Consider the following 12,335-nt stretch of genomic DNA (forward strand, 5'->3'; position numbering starts at 1 on the left):
CAGACATTCTGACTGATTGAGAGGAGAGAGAGAGCATTTATGTGAATGTGCCGCAAAGGTAGAAGTGTAATGGTAAAAAAAAGTTTGGAAATACAGTGAGATAAAGGATGTTCTTTCTTTATCTGGAATGTTCACAGTATGACATTAGACTTACACTTAGGCAGACTTTATTGATCCACAAGGGAAATTACTTGGACATAGTAGCTCACAAACCTTTTTATCTTCAAGGAGACCAAACAAGGCCAAGCTACAGGTCAGATCTGACAGAATGCCTGTTTTTCTAGGTGTTTTTGAGCTCTAAAGCCTCCTGTACTTTAATAAATGGATTTCTAGCTGTGTAATGTCATACTGTGGAACATTCCGGGCAGAGCAGTAACATACTGTAGTTCTAAATGCACAGGTACATTTACAGGCGATGTGCAGATTTCATTGACACGGCCCTCCCTGATGCGACCTGGATGGATGGCTCCACTAAATCATCCTTGATCCTCTCACCTCTTTTGCATGGCCCTGTCCCACATCACTCTCCTCGTGATAAATAGCCCACTGCTATTATTACTGCTCAATGCTGCTTCTTATACAGTAGTACCAGTACTGAGAGAGGGATGGGGTGATGAAAGGAGTGCTGGGGTAAAAGATAGAGAGAAGTGGTGACAAAGAACAATGAGGTGAAGAGACAAACTAATGGGACTGTGTTTTGGTGTATTTCAGGAAAACAGCCCAAGGACGGGAAGAAGCCAGAGCCTTGTAAACCCATTCTCAAAGTGGAGTACAAAACCACCAGGAATGGGTATGTGTCCAGTCATAACGCCATCTTTATTATGTAAAGAATACACATCTGAATGTGTCTAGTAATGGTAATATTTGCTTGCATGAGCGGTGAAAATTGTTACTGTCTTTTAATAAAAGAACTTTGCGTTGTAATTGCTTGATTGCTAGATTTCAGTTTTAATTATAGGAATTTGCAAGTTCACATGTCCAGAAGAAAAAAACTGAAATGTGAACTGACGAGAAACACATTTCAGAACTTGTCTGTACATATCTAAAGTACAGTGTTAACAGAATATTTTGTTGTTTGTGGGGAGAAAACAGAAGCGTACTTAAATTTGCAGCCTTTGCGATTTGCTAATTGTGCCCATTGAAACTGAAACTTGATTCGATTGTGATTAATCTTGGTGCCTTAGTAGTGGTTTTTAATTTTACTGTTGCAAGAAGGTTTTACTTTGGCTACTTTTGGCAAAATACATTTTAAAATGTACCACAGATATTTTCAAATCAAACATTACTGGCTCTGGGCTGTTAACTATTTATATTCTAATTTAAGCAGTTCTGTGTGACTTCTGGCTAATTGTATAGCTGTATTGTGTTTGTGTGTTCCCAGGGAGCCCTTTATAATCCTGTCTGGAGGCCTGTCCTTCGACACAGTGGGCCGTCTGCCCTGTTTGACTGTGATGCACGGGAAGAGCACTGCTGTGTTAGAGATGGACTACCCTATAGTCGACTTCCTCACTCTGTGTGAGACCCCATACCCCAATGGTATGTATTATGGATATGTATTCTGTGTGTGTCTGCAGTGTCAGTGATGAATGCTAATATGACAGTGTGGTGGGTGGGTGCTAGATATAAAAGGCAAATGAGAAAAAAAATGCATTACTTTCACATTAAATGCATTTTGTTATCACAAAAAAGTGATGTCAAATGGTTGGAGCAACACATCTCAAAACAACAAGACCGGTATAATACAAATATGTAAAAGTTATGGAAATATTATTAAAAAACATAATTTGGCCTTTTGTTTGTCCTGTTAAAGGTGCACAATATAACCACCTGCTTGTCTCCATGGAATTACTGTTTTTTGGAGCTACAGAAATGGCTAAGCGCAAACAACCCTGATCGCATTTTCTGGACACCCTGCTCGACAGCCTCAGGGTTCTTTCTCTCTTGCTCTCAAGTCCAAAATTAGTCCTGGTTAAGACCTGGTTTAGACCTGGTGCAGTCCTGGTTCACGTCTGGTTTAGTCCTGTTTTAGTCCTGGTTTAGTCCTTGTTTAGTCCTGGTCTGTATTTTTGAGCTATAGAAATGTAGCAATGAATAAATGCTAGATGTGTATGTTTAATATCATATCATGGAACATTCCAGGGAATGCAATAACATCTTCACAGATACAAGTAAGTGATGGTCTTACTTATGTCAGATTTTTGTGCATAACATAATATTACAACTAATGATAACAAGCCGTATGGTTTAATTTCTACTGTTTTCCGTATGATTCTTCAGTATGCTTCTGATAGCTTTCTGAACTATCACATTTAGTTTCTTTTTAATTTTAAACAGTTTAACCACATTTTGCGTGCCTGTACCTCGTTTAAACCCAAACTGAGTTTCTTTGTGTTTGCAAACATTATAATCTCACGCCCAAACCTTTTCTGATTTTAATTACGCGGCATTGCTTGGCTGCCGTGTGATTCTTTTATAAATACGAAATTTCCCAAGGGGGGTGGATTGTATTGCCGTTTTATTATTCAAAACACTGAATATTACATTTTCAAACCTTTATACACAACAATGGGTTTCCTCCAAATTGAAATGAGGATCTTATTTGTGCATGGCTGAGTAAACAGTCACAACAGGAGAATAGACCTGGATTGTATGGTAAATTATGGCATAGATTGTGGTGTGCGTGTAATCCAGTGTGTCAGATGTAGAGCTGTGTTATCTCAGCTTCAACCGGGATTAGGGAGTTATGCAACAGTGATGACTTCATTATGTCACTGCCAACCTGATGTCATCACCACCGATTTCATCTGATCATGGACAAACCGTGCCCTGGATTTACATAATGGACGTCTGGCTAAAAGAAGCTGGGATTGTCTGCTTGTGTGCTTTCACACGGGCATTGATGGATGAAGTTAAATGAGCTGTTATTTAGTGCCCATGAATATACTGCAAATGAGAGAATGTTTTCTAACAGTCAGTAGTTGTGTGTGTATAGGCAGGGGTGTAGTAGGCGTGGTACACAGGGGTACACCTCCCACCCACTTTTCCCGATGTGAGATATAAAAAAATATCAAATATAAAATCTACAATTTAAATGTCAAATTGGAGCTATTGGCAACGGTGAAAACAATCTGCATAGGCTCATGATATGTGCAGTACTGTCCTATAGTGACCTGCGACATGAGGGACCAGGACTGAACCCAGGACCGGGGCTAAACCAGGAGGTCTAAACCAGGACTGAACCAGGATTAAACCAGGACTAAATCAGGTCTAAATCAGAACTGAACCAGGTTTGAGTGTCGGTACGGGCCCAGAGGTGCGCCCATGCAGACTGTCAGGTGACCACAGGAGAAAGGACAGTTGCAGAGCTCCATGCCACTGGTTTAGACCTGGTTTAGTCCTGGTTTAGTCCTGGTTTAGTCCTGGTTCAGTCCTGGTTTAGACCTTATTTAGACCTGGTGTAGTCCTGATGTAGTCCTAGTTTAGACCTGATTTAGACCTGGCTTAGTCCTGGTTCAGTCCTGGTTTAGTCCTGGTGTAGTCCAGGTTTAGTCCAGGTTTAGTCCTGGTTTAGACCTGGTTTAGATCTGTTTTATTCCTGGTCCAGTCCTGTTTCAGTTCTGCTTTAGTCCTCATTTAGACCTCGTTCAGTCCTGGTTTAGTTCTGGTTTAGTCCTGGTTTACTCCTGGTCTAGTCCTGGTTTAGTACTGGTCTAGTCCTGTTTTAGTCCTGGTTCAGTCCTGTTGTAGTCCTGGTTTAGACCTGGTTTAGTCCTAGTTTAGTCCTTGTTCAGTCCTGATTCAGTTCTGGTTCAGTCCTGGGCCACATCACAGCCTATGATTTATGTTCTGTCGGTGATTATGAATGGCGTTAAGGTTAATAACAATAACATCACGAATCACATGCCCCCACTTAGAAAAATCCCCACTACATCACTGTTTATAGGGATGTGGAGAAAAGAAGTGCCTTGATTTCACGTTGGTATGAAGGTGGCTACTAAACTACAAATGAGCCTGTATGTATTCAGCAGTGGGAGCTACTTGCATTGTAAATTGTGCACTTTTTGCATCTGTATACATCTCTCAAAATAGTTTCCTGTACATTCTTGAAAAAGTATATACCCATTTGCTAAAACTATTAAACTGGACAATACAAGGATAACTAAAGAAAAGAGTAAAGACTGGTTTATATTTACTGTGACAATCATATTGGGCTCATATGCTGACAGCTCAGTCTTATGCGATTTTAAGCACTAAGCTGCACCAAAATAGCAAAATCATTGGAACGGTAGATAATGCTATTAAAACACCATATGCACTGCTCAAAAATAGATTTATTACAAAATATGGTGAGTGAATCTGAAACTATATTCAGTTTAATATCTGATAATAGCATCTACATTTTGTAAGGATTTGTATTTTTGTCGAATCTTTCATAATTCACTTTTATTAGCATAAATAGAATAGCTGATAATACTTTTGATATATTTTTTAATACTTTTCCTAATGAATGATGGTGGAGCTGTCAGAGTGGGCACAGTGAGGCCGAGTTGTGCAACAGTCCAACACAATCTGAGTCACATGGAGCTAGCGCTGGGGAGCTAACAGGAGTGGGCCGGTCAGATGTTTGGTGACACAGCTGTCTCCTCAGCACTGTGGAGCTGTGACTATGTCCTACTGCTTCACTGGACTCTTACATGAGCTCTGTTATGGGAAACTGGACACGCATCAACCACATGCGGCTACTTCTGTGGGCAGGACAATGGTCATGTTAAAAAAAAATGTCATGTAGATTTATACCATTTATGAAAGAACAATTAAATAACATTTTATAATTTATATTGAGTGAATACTAATCAGTGTTGTGCAAGTTCACATTTTTTATGAACTAGTTCAAAGTTCAGTTCACACATTTTCAAAGTGAACTGTTCACGTTCATAGTTCACTATCTTAATTTTTAACTAGTTTAAAGTTCGGTTCATTTTGTTTTTAGGTGAGATATGTATATGAAAGGCTGAACTTATTTTTCAAAATGACTTCTGACTAAACTGTTCGTATATCACATTGGAGATGGTTCATGTTTTCAGAGATCATACGTGTGCAGGTTTAGCACAGCTCTTTATTTCAGTCATTTCACTCACTTTATTTATGTTGGTAATTTTATTTATTTTTTACTACTGTTGTGACAAAAAGACTGAAAAGTGTTTTTATGCAACTTTAAGTTGCAGTAACTGGGATACTGTGTATACATGCACCATGATGAAACTGGGATACTCAAAAAACCTGACCATACCCGGGACACTGATCATGAGGCCACAACTCCAGTGTTTGCGCTGTCAGACGCAGCCTCGTCTCCTTAAGCTACGCTACGCACAGCAACCTACATTCGGTTTGTCGACTGAAAATAAACGTGATCGACGAAATTGTTCACAATCGATTAGTCAACTACTAATAATGCCCATCCCTACGTCACACTACATTACCCAAGATGCATTGCACACACAAGTGCTCTGTGGTGAGGCTGTGCAGGAGGAGCCCGTGGGCAGTGAGTGACAGCGCACCATATAGTTTAAAAAGCAGACCTTGTCACTCAACTCATCAGGTGAAAACAAATTCTGGTGTTTAACTGAACTCCATTAATGTGACCTATTTTTGTTCCCGGATATGAGATAGACACGGTCAAATCAAATGTCGCTCTTGCTTGTACTTCTGATTTATATTTAGTTACAAAAAGATTACACATGATTTTAGGTGCTTGAGACCGGACGTGTCCAAACTGTGGTTCAGACAAAATTACCAAAAGTAGTAGTAGTTCAACTAATGTAGAAAATGTCTTTTATTATAACTTAAGTAACAAACATTTGGATGTGATACAGACTTAAAGTAATTGTTCCTCGCCTTTTTAAACCTGTGTTTGTTCAGTCAAACCTACATCATATTGTCCTGTAGTCAGACCCTTCACTCTGTAGGGTGGCAGTAGCTCAGTTGGCAGGGCATTCGCCCACTAATCTGAAGGTTGGCGGTTCGATTCCAGTTCTCGACATAAACATCACAGGTTGAGCGGTCAGAACCATTGACCCACAGGTTGGCTGGTGTGATTCCAGCTCCCACCATTGTGTCCTTGGGCAAGACACTTAACCCACCTTGCCCACTGTGTGTGAATGTGTGTGTGAATGTGTGTGTGAATGGGTGAGTGGTTCCTTGTTTTAAAGCGCTTTGAGTGCCTTGAAGGTGGAAAAGCGCTATAGAAAAATGTGACCAATTACCATTTACCATTTACCATATACGGTTTAATATGTGACCTTGGGTGAAAACGTTTGGAAACTTCTGGTTTAAAGTTTAAATGTTTCTCTTTAATCTGAGTGGTTTCTACCTAAACTGCAGCACCACCACCACAGTTAATCATGACGTGACGGAGTGAATTTAGGAGGTTTTGAGCTTTTACATGAGGCATGCTGCCCATGGACTGAGAATGAGAAAAACTTTGACGTGTTCTTGATGTATGTTTTTTAAACAGTAAGAGGGCGTACTACATAATGTTCTGTTAATTTCTCCTGGGACCATCAGCTAGTAAAAGCCAATATTATATTCAACTTTGTATAATATTATTAACTTTGATATACTTGCTCATGCTTATGGTAAAAGGAGAAATTCATTTTGTCAACTGGACAAAAGTTTATTTGGCCAAATACGTTTTACAGATCATCCAAAGCTGCTTTTCAATTCTGATTAAAATGCTGATGGATACTTCCTTGTACCTGCCTGAAGGAAGGAGCTAACTACAATGAAACTACTCTGAAAATAACATGTTTAAGGGCTCATGTTTAAATCTGCCTCTAACTTTGTCAAATTATTTACAAACCGTTATGGAAATTTATAAATTAAAACTTTAATATTTATGCAGTATATCTTCTAGCTAGCTTAATTCTCTGAACCAATTTTGTTTACAAACTCTTTTCTTGGAAAATGTGAAAGTTTTTATCAAATATAGTCCAGAATCTATTAGTGGTAGAATCTATCAGTGCTGGAACTGTTCTTGGAGTGAATCTGATTTCTCCAAATATTTAATCAAAGCTGTACCCTGCAGTTATAAATCATAGGACGGATAAATGAAAGCATTAGCCCCCCTCGCCCTTATTCTTGAGGGCACAGATATGATAATAGCATTTCCCATAGAAAACATGTGCAATACTTCCCCTGTGGATTGTAGATTTCCAAAGATTTGTCTCCTAAGTAATTACCATGTTGTGTAGTGAGAGTGTGCTGTGATGAATGACTTGCTGTGCCTTGCGTTTTTTCTCCTCAGATTTTCAGGAACCTTATGCGGTGGTGGTCCTCTTAGAAAAGGATTTAGTGGTGATCGACCTTGCACAAAACGGGTGAGTGTGACCCCTCATTTAATATTTTATCATATCATTTGTGCTCATGGCTGTTGTGTTGTCCTTGAATTGGGCATTTTAATCTATAGCTGTGACTGCTGTGGGCCATATTTTCAAATAGTTATCTCTTTTTCTTTAAAATATGGTGATATTTTTCTAATCTGTCAAAGTGCTAAATTGGGCATGTAACAATGTCTTGGTTGAGGTTCAAGTATCATACAAAATGTGAATGTACTGTGATGGAAATAACAATAACTAAATAACAATGGATTACTCAAACATTCTAACAACATTGTAACATGGTCTAAAGCTCACAAGAGTCAATTTTGTGTTATATAGGACCTTTAAAGACTGCATTAATTCATGGTGTTTTTTGCTTCGTATGTTCCAGTTACCCCATATTTGAAAACCCCTACCCCCTGACCATCCACGAGTCTCCTGTGACGTGCTGCGAGTACTTTGCCGACTGCCCTGTGGATCTCATACCTGCACTTTACTCTGCTGGATCACGGCAGAAACGACAGGGCTACAGCAAACGGGTACATTATGCACATATAATAGGCTAAAGAACCATCATCATCATCATGTTTCGGTAATGTGTCACTAAGGCTAGGGAAAGAATAAATCAGACAAGGCTAGACAAAGACAAATATAAACATTTTCTAATAATTTTAACTGTAGCCCAGAATATCTCCTAAAGAATTACATGTGCCACCAGGGCCAATAAATACAACAGTCTGAGAAATCTTAGAGTAAATGTATTTTTGACAGGAATCAGGGTAGTAGACAGGGGGAGAAAAAGGGGTCTGTTGTCCCAGGTTTTAGAGGCAAAGAATAGGGGTTCCCATGTGAGGCTTCTTGCCCCAGGCCCCCAAATTTCTGTCGACAGACCTGACAGAAATTATATTAAGTTAATATTGGGGGGAAGAAAACGTAGTACCTCCATCAAAAGTTGTAGAGCAGATTTTTGGTGATTTGGTGATCATATGTACTACAAAATGTATGGAAAAATAAAATCATATATAAATAAAAGCAGAATTACCTATTACATTAGTGTGCTTAAACATTATTACATGCTTATAACATTATTTGATAAACACAGTAATACATTTTATTAGCTTAGTTTAGTTTAGTTTATTGTTTATTCTATTTTAAGGGCCCATGTGTCAATACACTGTGTGCATAAATATTAGGCAAGTTGTATTTATGAGGATTCATTTTATAATTGAACAACTACAGTCCTCTCGGTCAAACCAAAATGTTAATAAACCTCAAACCTGAATATTTAAGAAAATAAAAGTGAAGATTTGGTTTCTGAGGACAAAATCTATGTGTGCACAATTATTGGGCAACTATTAATGTGCAGAATTATTACTAACTAAACTAAATGAAAAATGAAAATTTTCCATTTTCTCTTGCACTGTTATTAATATAAGTAAGGTAAAGTATTTTGACCATATTATGATTTTTATCCATATTCTCCCACTTTAATTCTTATTGGATTTAAGCATATCCCATGAGGTGTATTTGTCTAAAGAGGGAGGGAGCTTCTTTTCCTCAGGCAAAATGGGCCAAAAAAGATTTTACTGACTCTGAAAAGTCCAAAATTGTAAAATAAGTCTTTCAGAGTGATGCAGCACTCTTGAAATAGTAAAGATATTGAGGTGTGATCACAAAACCATCATGCTTTTGTTACAAATAGTCAATAGTGTCACAAGAAATGTGTTGAGAAAAAAAGACGCAAATTAACTGCAAGAGATTTGAGAAGAATCAAACATGAAGCTACCAGGAACCCATTACCCTCCAGCGCTATCATTTTCCAGAACTGCAACCTACTTGGAGTGCTCAGAAGTACAAGTTGTTCAGCACTTAAAGACATGACCAAGGTGAGGAAGGCTGAAACCCACCAGCACACAAGAAACTAGGCTGGGACAAGAAATATCTGAAGACAGATTTTACAAAGGTTTTATGGACTGATGAGATGAGAGTGACTCTTGACAGACCAGATGGATGAGCCTGTGGGTAGATCAGTAATGGGAACAGAGCTCCACTTCGACTCCAGCAAGGTGGAGGTGAGGTAATGGTATGGACTGGTATTATTAACAATGAGCTTTTCAGGTGGAAGATGGACTTAAAAAGAACACCAAAACCTACTGCCAGTTTTAGAAGACACTTTCTTCAAGCAATGGTACGGTAAAAAATCTCCATCTTTCAAGAGGACCATGATTTTTATGCAGGACAATGCTCCATCGCATGCACTGAAGTACTCTATTGTGTGGCTTGCCAGTAAAGGCCTAAAGATGAAAAAATTATGACATAGCCCTCTTTCTCACCTGACCTAAACCCTACTGAGAACTTGTGGGCCCTTCTTAAGATCGAGATTTATGGTAAAAGAAAACAGTATACCTCTCAGAACAGTGCCTGGGAGGCTGTGGTTGCTGCTGCACAAAAAGGTTCATCGTCAATACATCAAGAAACTGACAGACTCCATGAATGGAAGGCTTATGACCATTATTAAGAAGAAAGGTGGCTAAATTAGTCATATATTAGCAATGTCAAAATGTAAATTTTGAGTTGTTTGCTATTCTGACAGATGAACATAAACAAGAATGGAAAATGTTCATTTTTCATTTAGTTGCGTAATAATTATGCACATTAATAGTTGCCCAATAATTGTGCACACATAGATTTTCTCCTCACAAAGCCAAAACTTCACCTTTACTTTCTTAAATATTCAGGTTTGAGGTTTATTAACATTTTGGATTGCCCGAGAGGGCTCTAGTTGTTCAGTTATAAAAATTAATCCTCATAAATACAACTTGCCTAATAATGATGCACACAGTTTACATTAATCTAATAAAAGAGGAGATGCTTTACACCAGATTTAGCTAAAGCGAGTTTCCATCTGCAGTCCCTGGGCTGGTCAACAAGCAGTTAAATACATGAGTATAAAGTTTCATCCATTTACAATCAAACCATGCATTGTCCTGTTCTTTACTCTTATGTATTCTGTATGAAAAGTACAAATTTCACTAACATGAAAAGAGTGTTTGCATTGGGAAGTAGCTCTCAAATAAACCTCCTAAAATAACACAAGTTTCCCCCACTAGTCTTTGAACACCCTTCTTTCTCCTGTTTAATGATGTATGGCACTGCAATGCTCTCCCAAAGGTAACATTTTCCCTTGTGTCACATTGGGCTCCGTCATAAACCCAGCAAATGTCTGAATTACAAATGTAAATGTCCCTGGTGTCTGCCTCTAACCATTAAAACCCAGCCCATAAAGGACACTTTTACATGACTTTGCTGTGAGAATATTTTAATCTCAGTCTACAATATGACGTTAGTGCTGTCTTCTTCTGCATAGTTTCACTCTGGCTTTACTCCCATGTGTCATATCTGGCAACCCACAGCACAGACCCCCTGCTCGTCCTCTCATTATGCATGCCGCTGCTCTTTCCTCGTTGCCTTGTTCCTACATTCTGTCGGAAATGTCACCATGGACTGACCCAAACTATCTCCCCGAGAAGCTTTTTTCCCCCTGCATTTTGTGTTAAGCAAAAGCCAAAGAGAGCTGCAGGAGTCCATTCTCACATAAAGATCAGTGAGTCATCCCCCTGACCTTTGTATGTGTCGACGTGTACGAAGCCAAGCCTCCCGCTAACGCACAAACACATGCTAATGCTCTCTGAGGTTCATTGTGGGTAATTATATGAGGCTGTCACATGTGTCACGTGTGAAGTGAGAGCATCTAAGATCATTGTTTATTATTTTATAGTTTGGCATTTATTGATGTTGATAATGTGTTATGGAACACTTTTGTAGATGCTCAAAATCACATTACTATTTAAATGCATTGTTCATTCATAACCTAGTCTGCACTGCCAGTCAACACTAATCTCTTACTTACACACCATCATACATGGGTAAGGTGGGTGAAGTGTCTTGCCCAAGAATACAACAACAGTGTGAGCTGGTCTGAGTTGGTACTGGGATATGTTCATCAAAGTGTCGTCGCAAAACTGAAATGTAAAATTCGATTTTGATACTAAGGGAAAGACTTGATCCTTCATACCCGTTATTGCCATACCACAAATGACCTTTTAGGCAGTAGAGTAAAATTTCAACACAAAATAATGTTTACCTTTAATGCTTAATGTTCCCATATAGGCTTTTACTAGCTCTAGTATAGACCATCATTCAAACCCTGTGCAAATTAGCATACCAAAAGAAGTTTTTAGTTTTATAAATTTTTCTCCACCAAACATTTCCTCTTGGACATGTAGTAGCCACAGCTTTCCCATTTTTGCAACTCCCTGTGCTCCCATTCAAACGTATGTCCCCTCCTCTGTACACGTCAAAAGCTTTTATGTCTAACCTCCATGACTTTAGCTACAAAAATTACGATTATGTGTCCCTCAGGTATGCTGATGTGTTCATTTTGTATGTATTATATTCAAGGAAAGCACTAGTTCCATTGCAATTTATTGTGACAATTCTGCAGATCCAGCCGTCTAATGTAACCTGATCTATTTTGGTTGCATATTTATGACAAATTAGAAAAGGAAAATGATCACAAGATTATTCTGTAGAGTGACAGTAATCTTTCTGCACGTTGAGCCATAGACTTAGAGCTTTAGGTCCAGTGGAAGTAATGGCTCTTGTTGCCATGGTAATGTGTAAACGTTAAACCATTGCCTTTAAACAAGCCTATATTTTTTATAGTTTTACGTTATATTTTATTGTATAAGATGAGATAAGGCTAGTGTGTAACTTTTTTTTCATTTACTGCTTCCAACGTGTTAAGTTATATAACTTAAGTTATATAAATTATCATTTTCCTAACCTTTACCATATCCTTTTTCTAACCTAAATTAATAACCTTGTAAATTACATCACTTTGTATGATCACTCACAGCACAGTGTCCCTCCATCCCAACTTTGTAACATTAAACATTA

General features: G+C 38.5%; 1 protein-coding gene across 1 annotated transcript in view; it reads left to right on the forward strand.

Annotated features, from left to right (window-relative positions):
- Window positions 1-12,335, forward strand: part of stxbp5a (syntaxin binding protein 5a (tomosyn)) — a 138,887-nt gene that overhangs the window by 107,146 nt on the left and 19,406 nt on the right. The window contains exons 9-12 of the mRNA XM_055149412.1: window positions 712-790; window positions 1,382-1,536; window positions 7,304-7,376; window positions 7,768-7,915. Coding sequence (XP_055005387.1) covers window positions 712-790; window positions 1,382-1,536; window positions 7,304-7,376; window positions 7,768-7,915 — 455 coding nt within the window. The remainder of the gene's footprint in view (window positions 1-711; window positions 791-1,381; window positions 1,537-7,303; window positions 7,377-7,767; window positions 7,916-12,335) is intronic.

The sequence above is a fragment of the Boleophthalmus pectinirostris genome, unplaced genomic scaffold, assembly GCF_026225935.1.
Source record: "Boleophthalmus pectinirostris isolate CB_2022bp ecotype Guang Dong unplaced genomic scaffold, ASM2622593v1 HiC_scaffold_13, whole genome shotgun sequence".
Taxonomy (NCBI): Eukaryota; Metazoa; Chordata; class Actinopteri; order Gobiiformes; family Gobiidae; genus Boleophthalmus; species Boleophthalmus pectinirostris.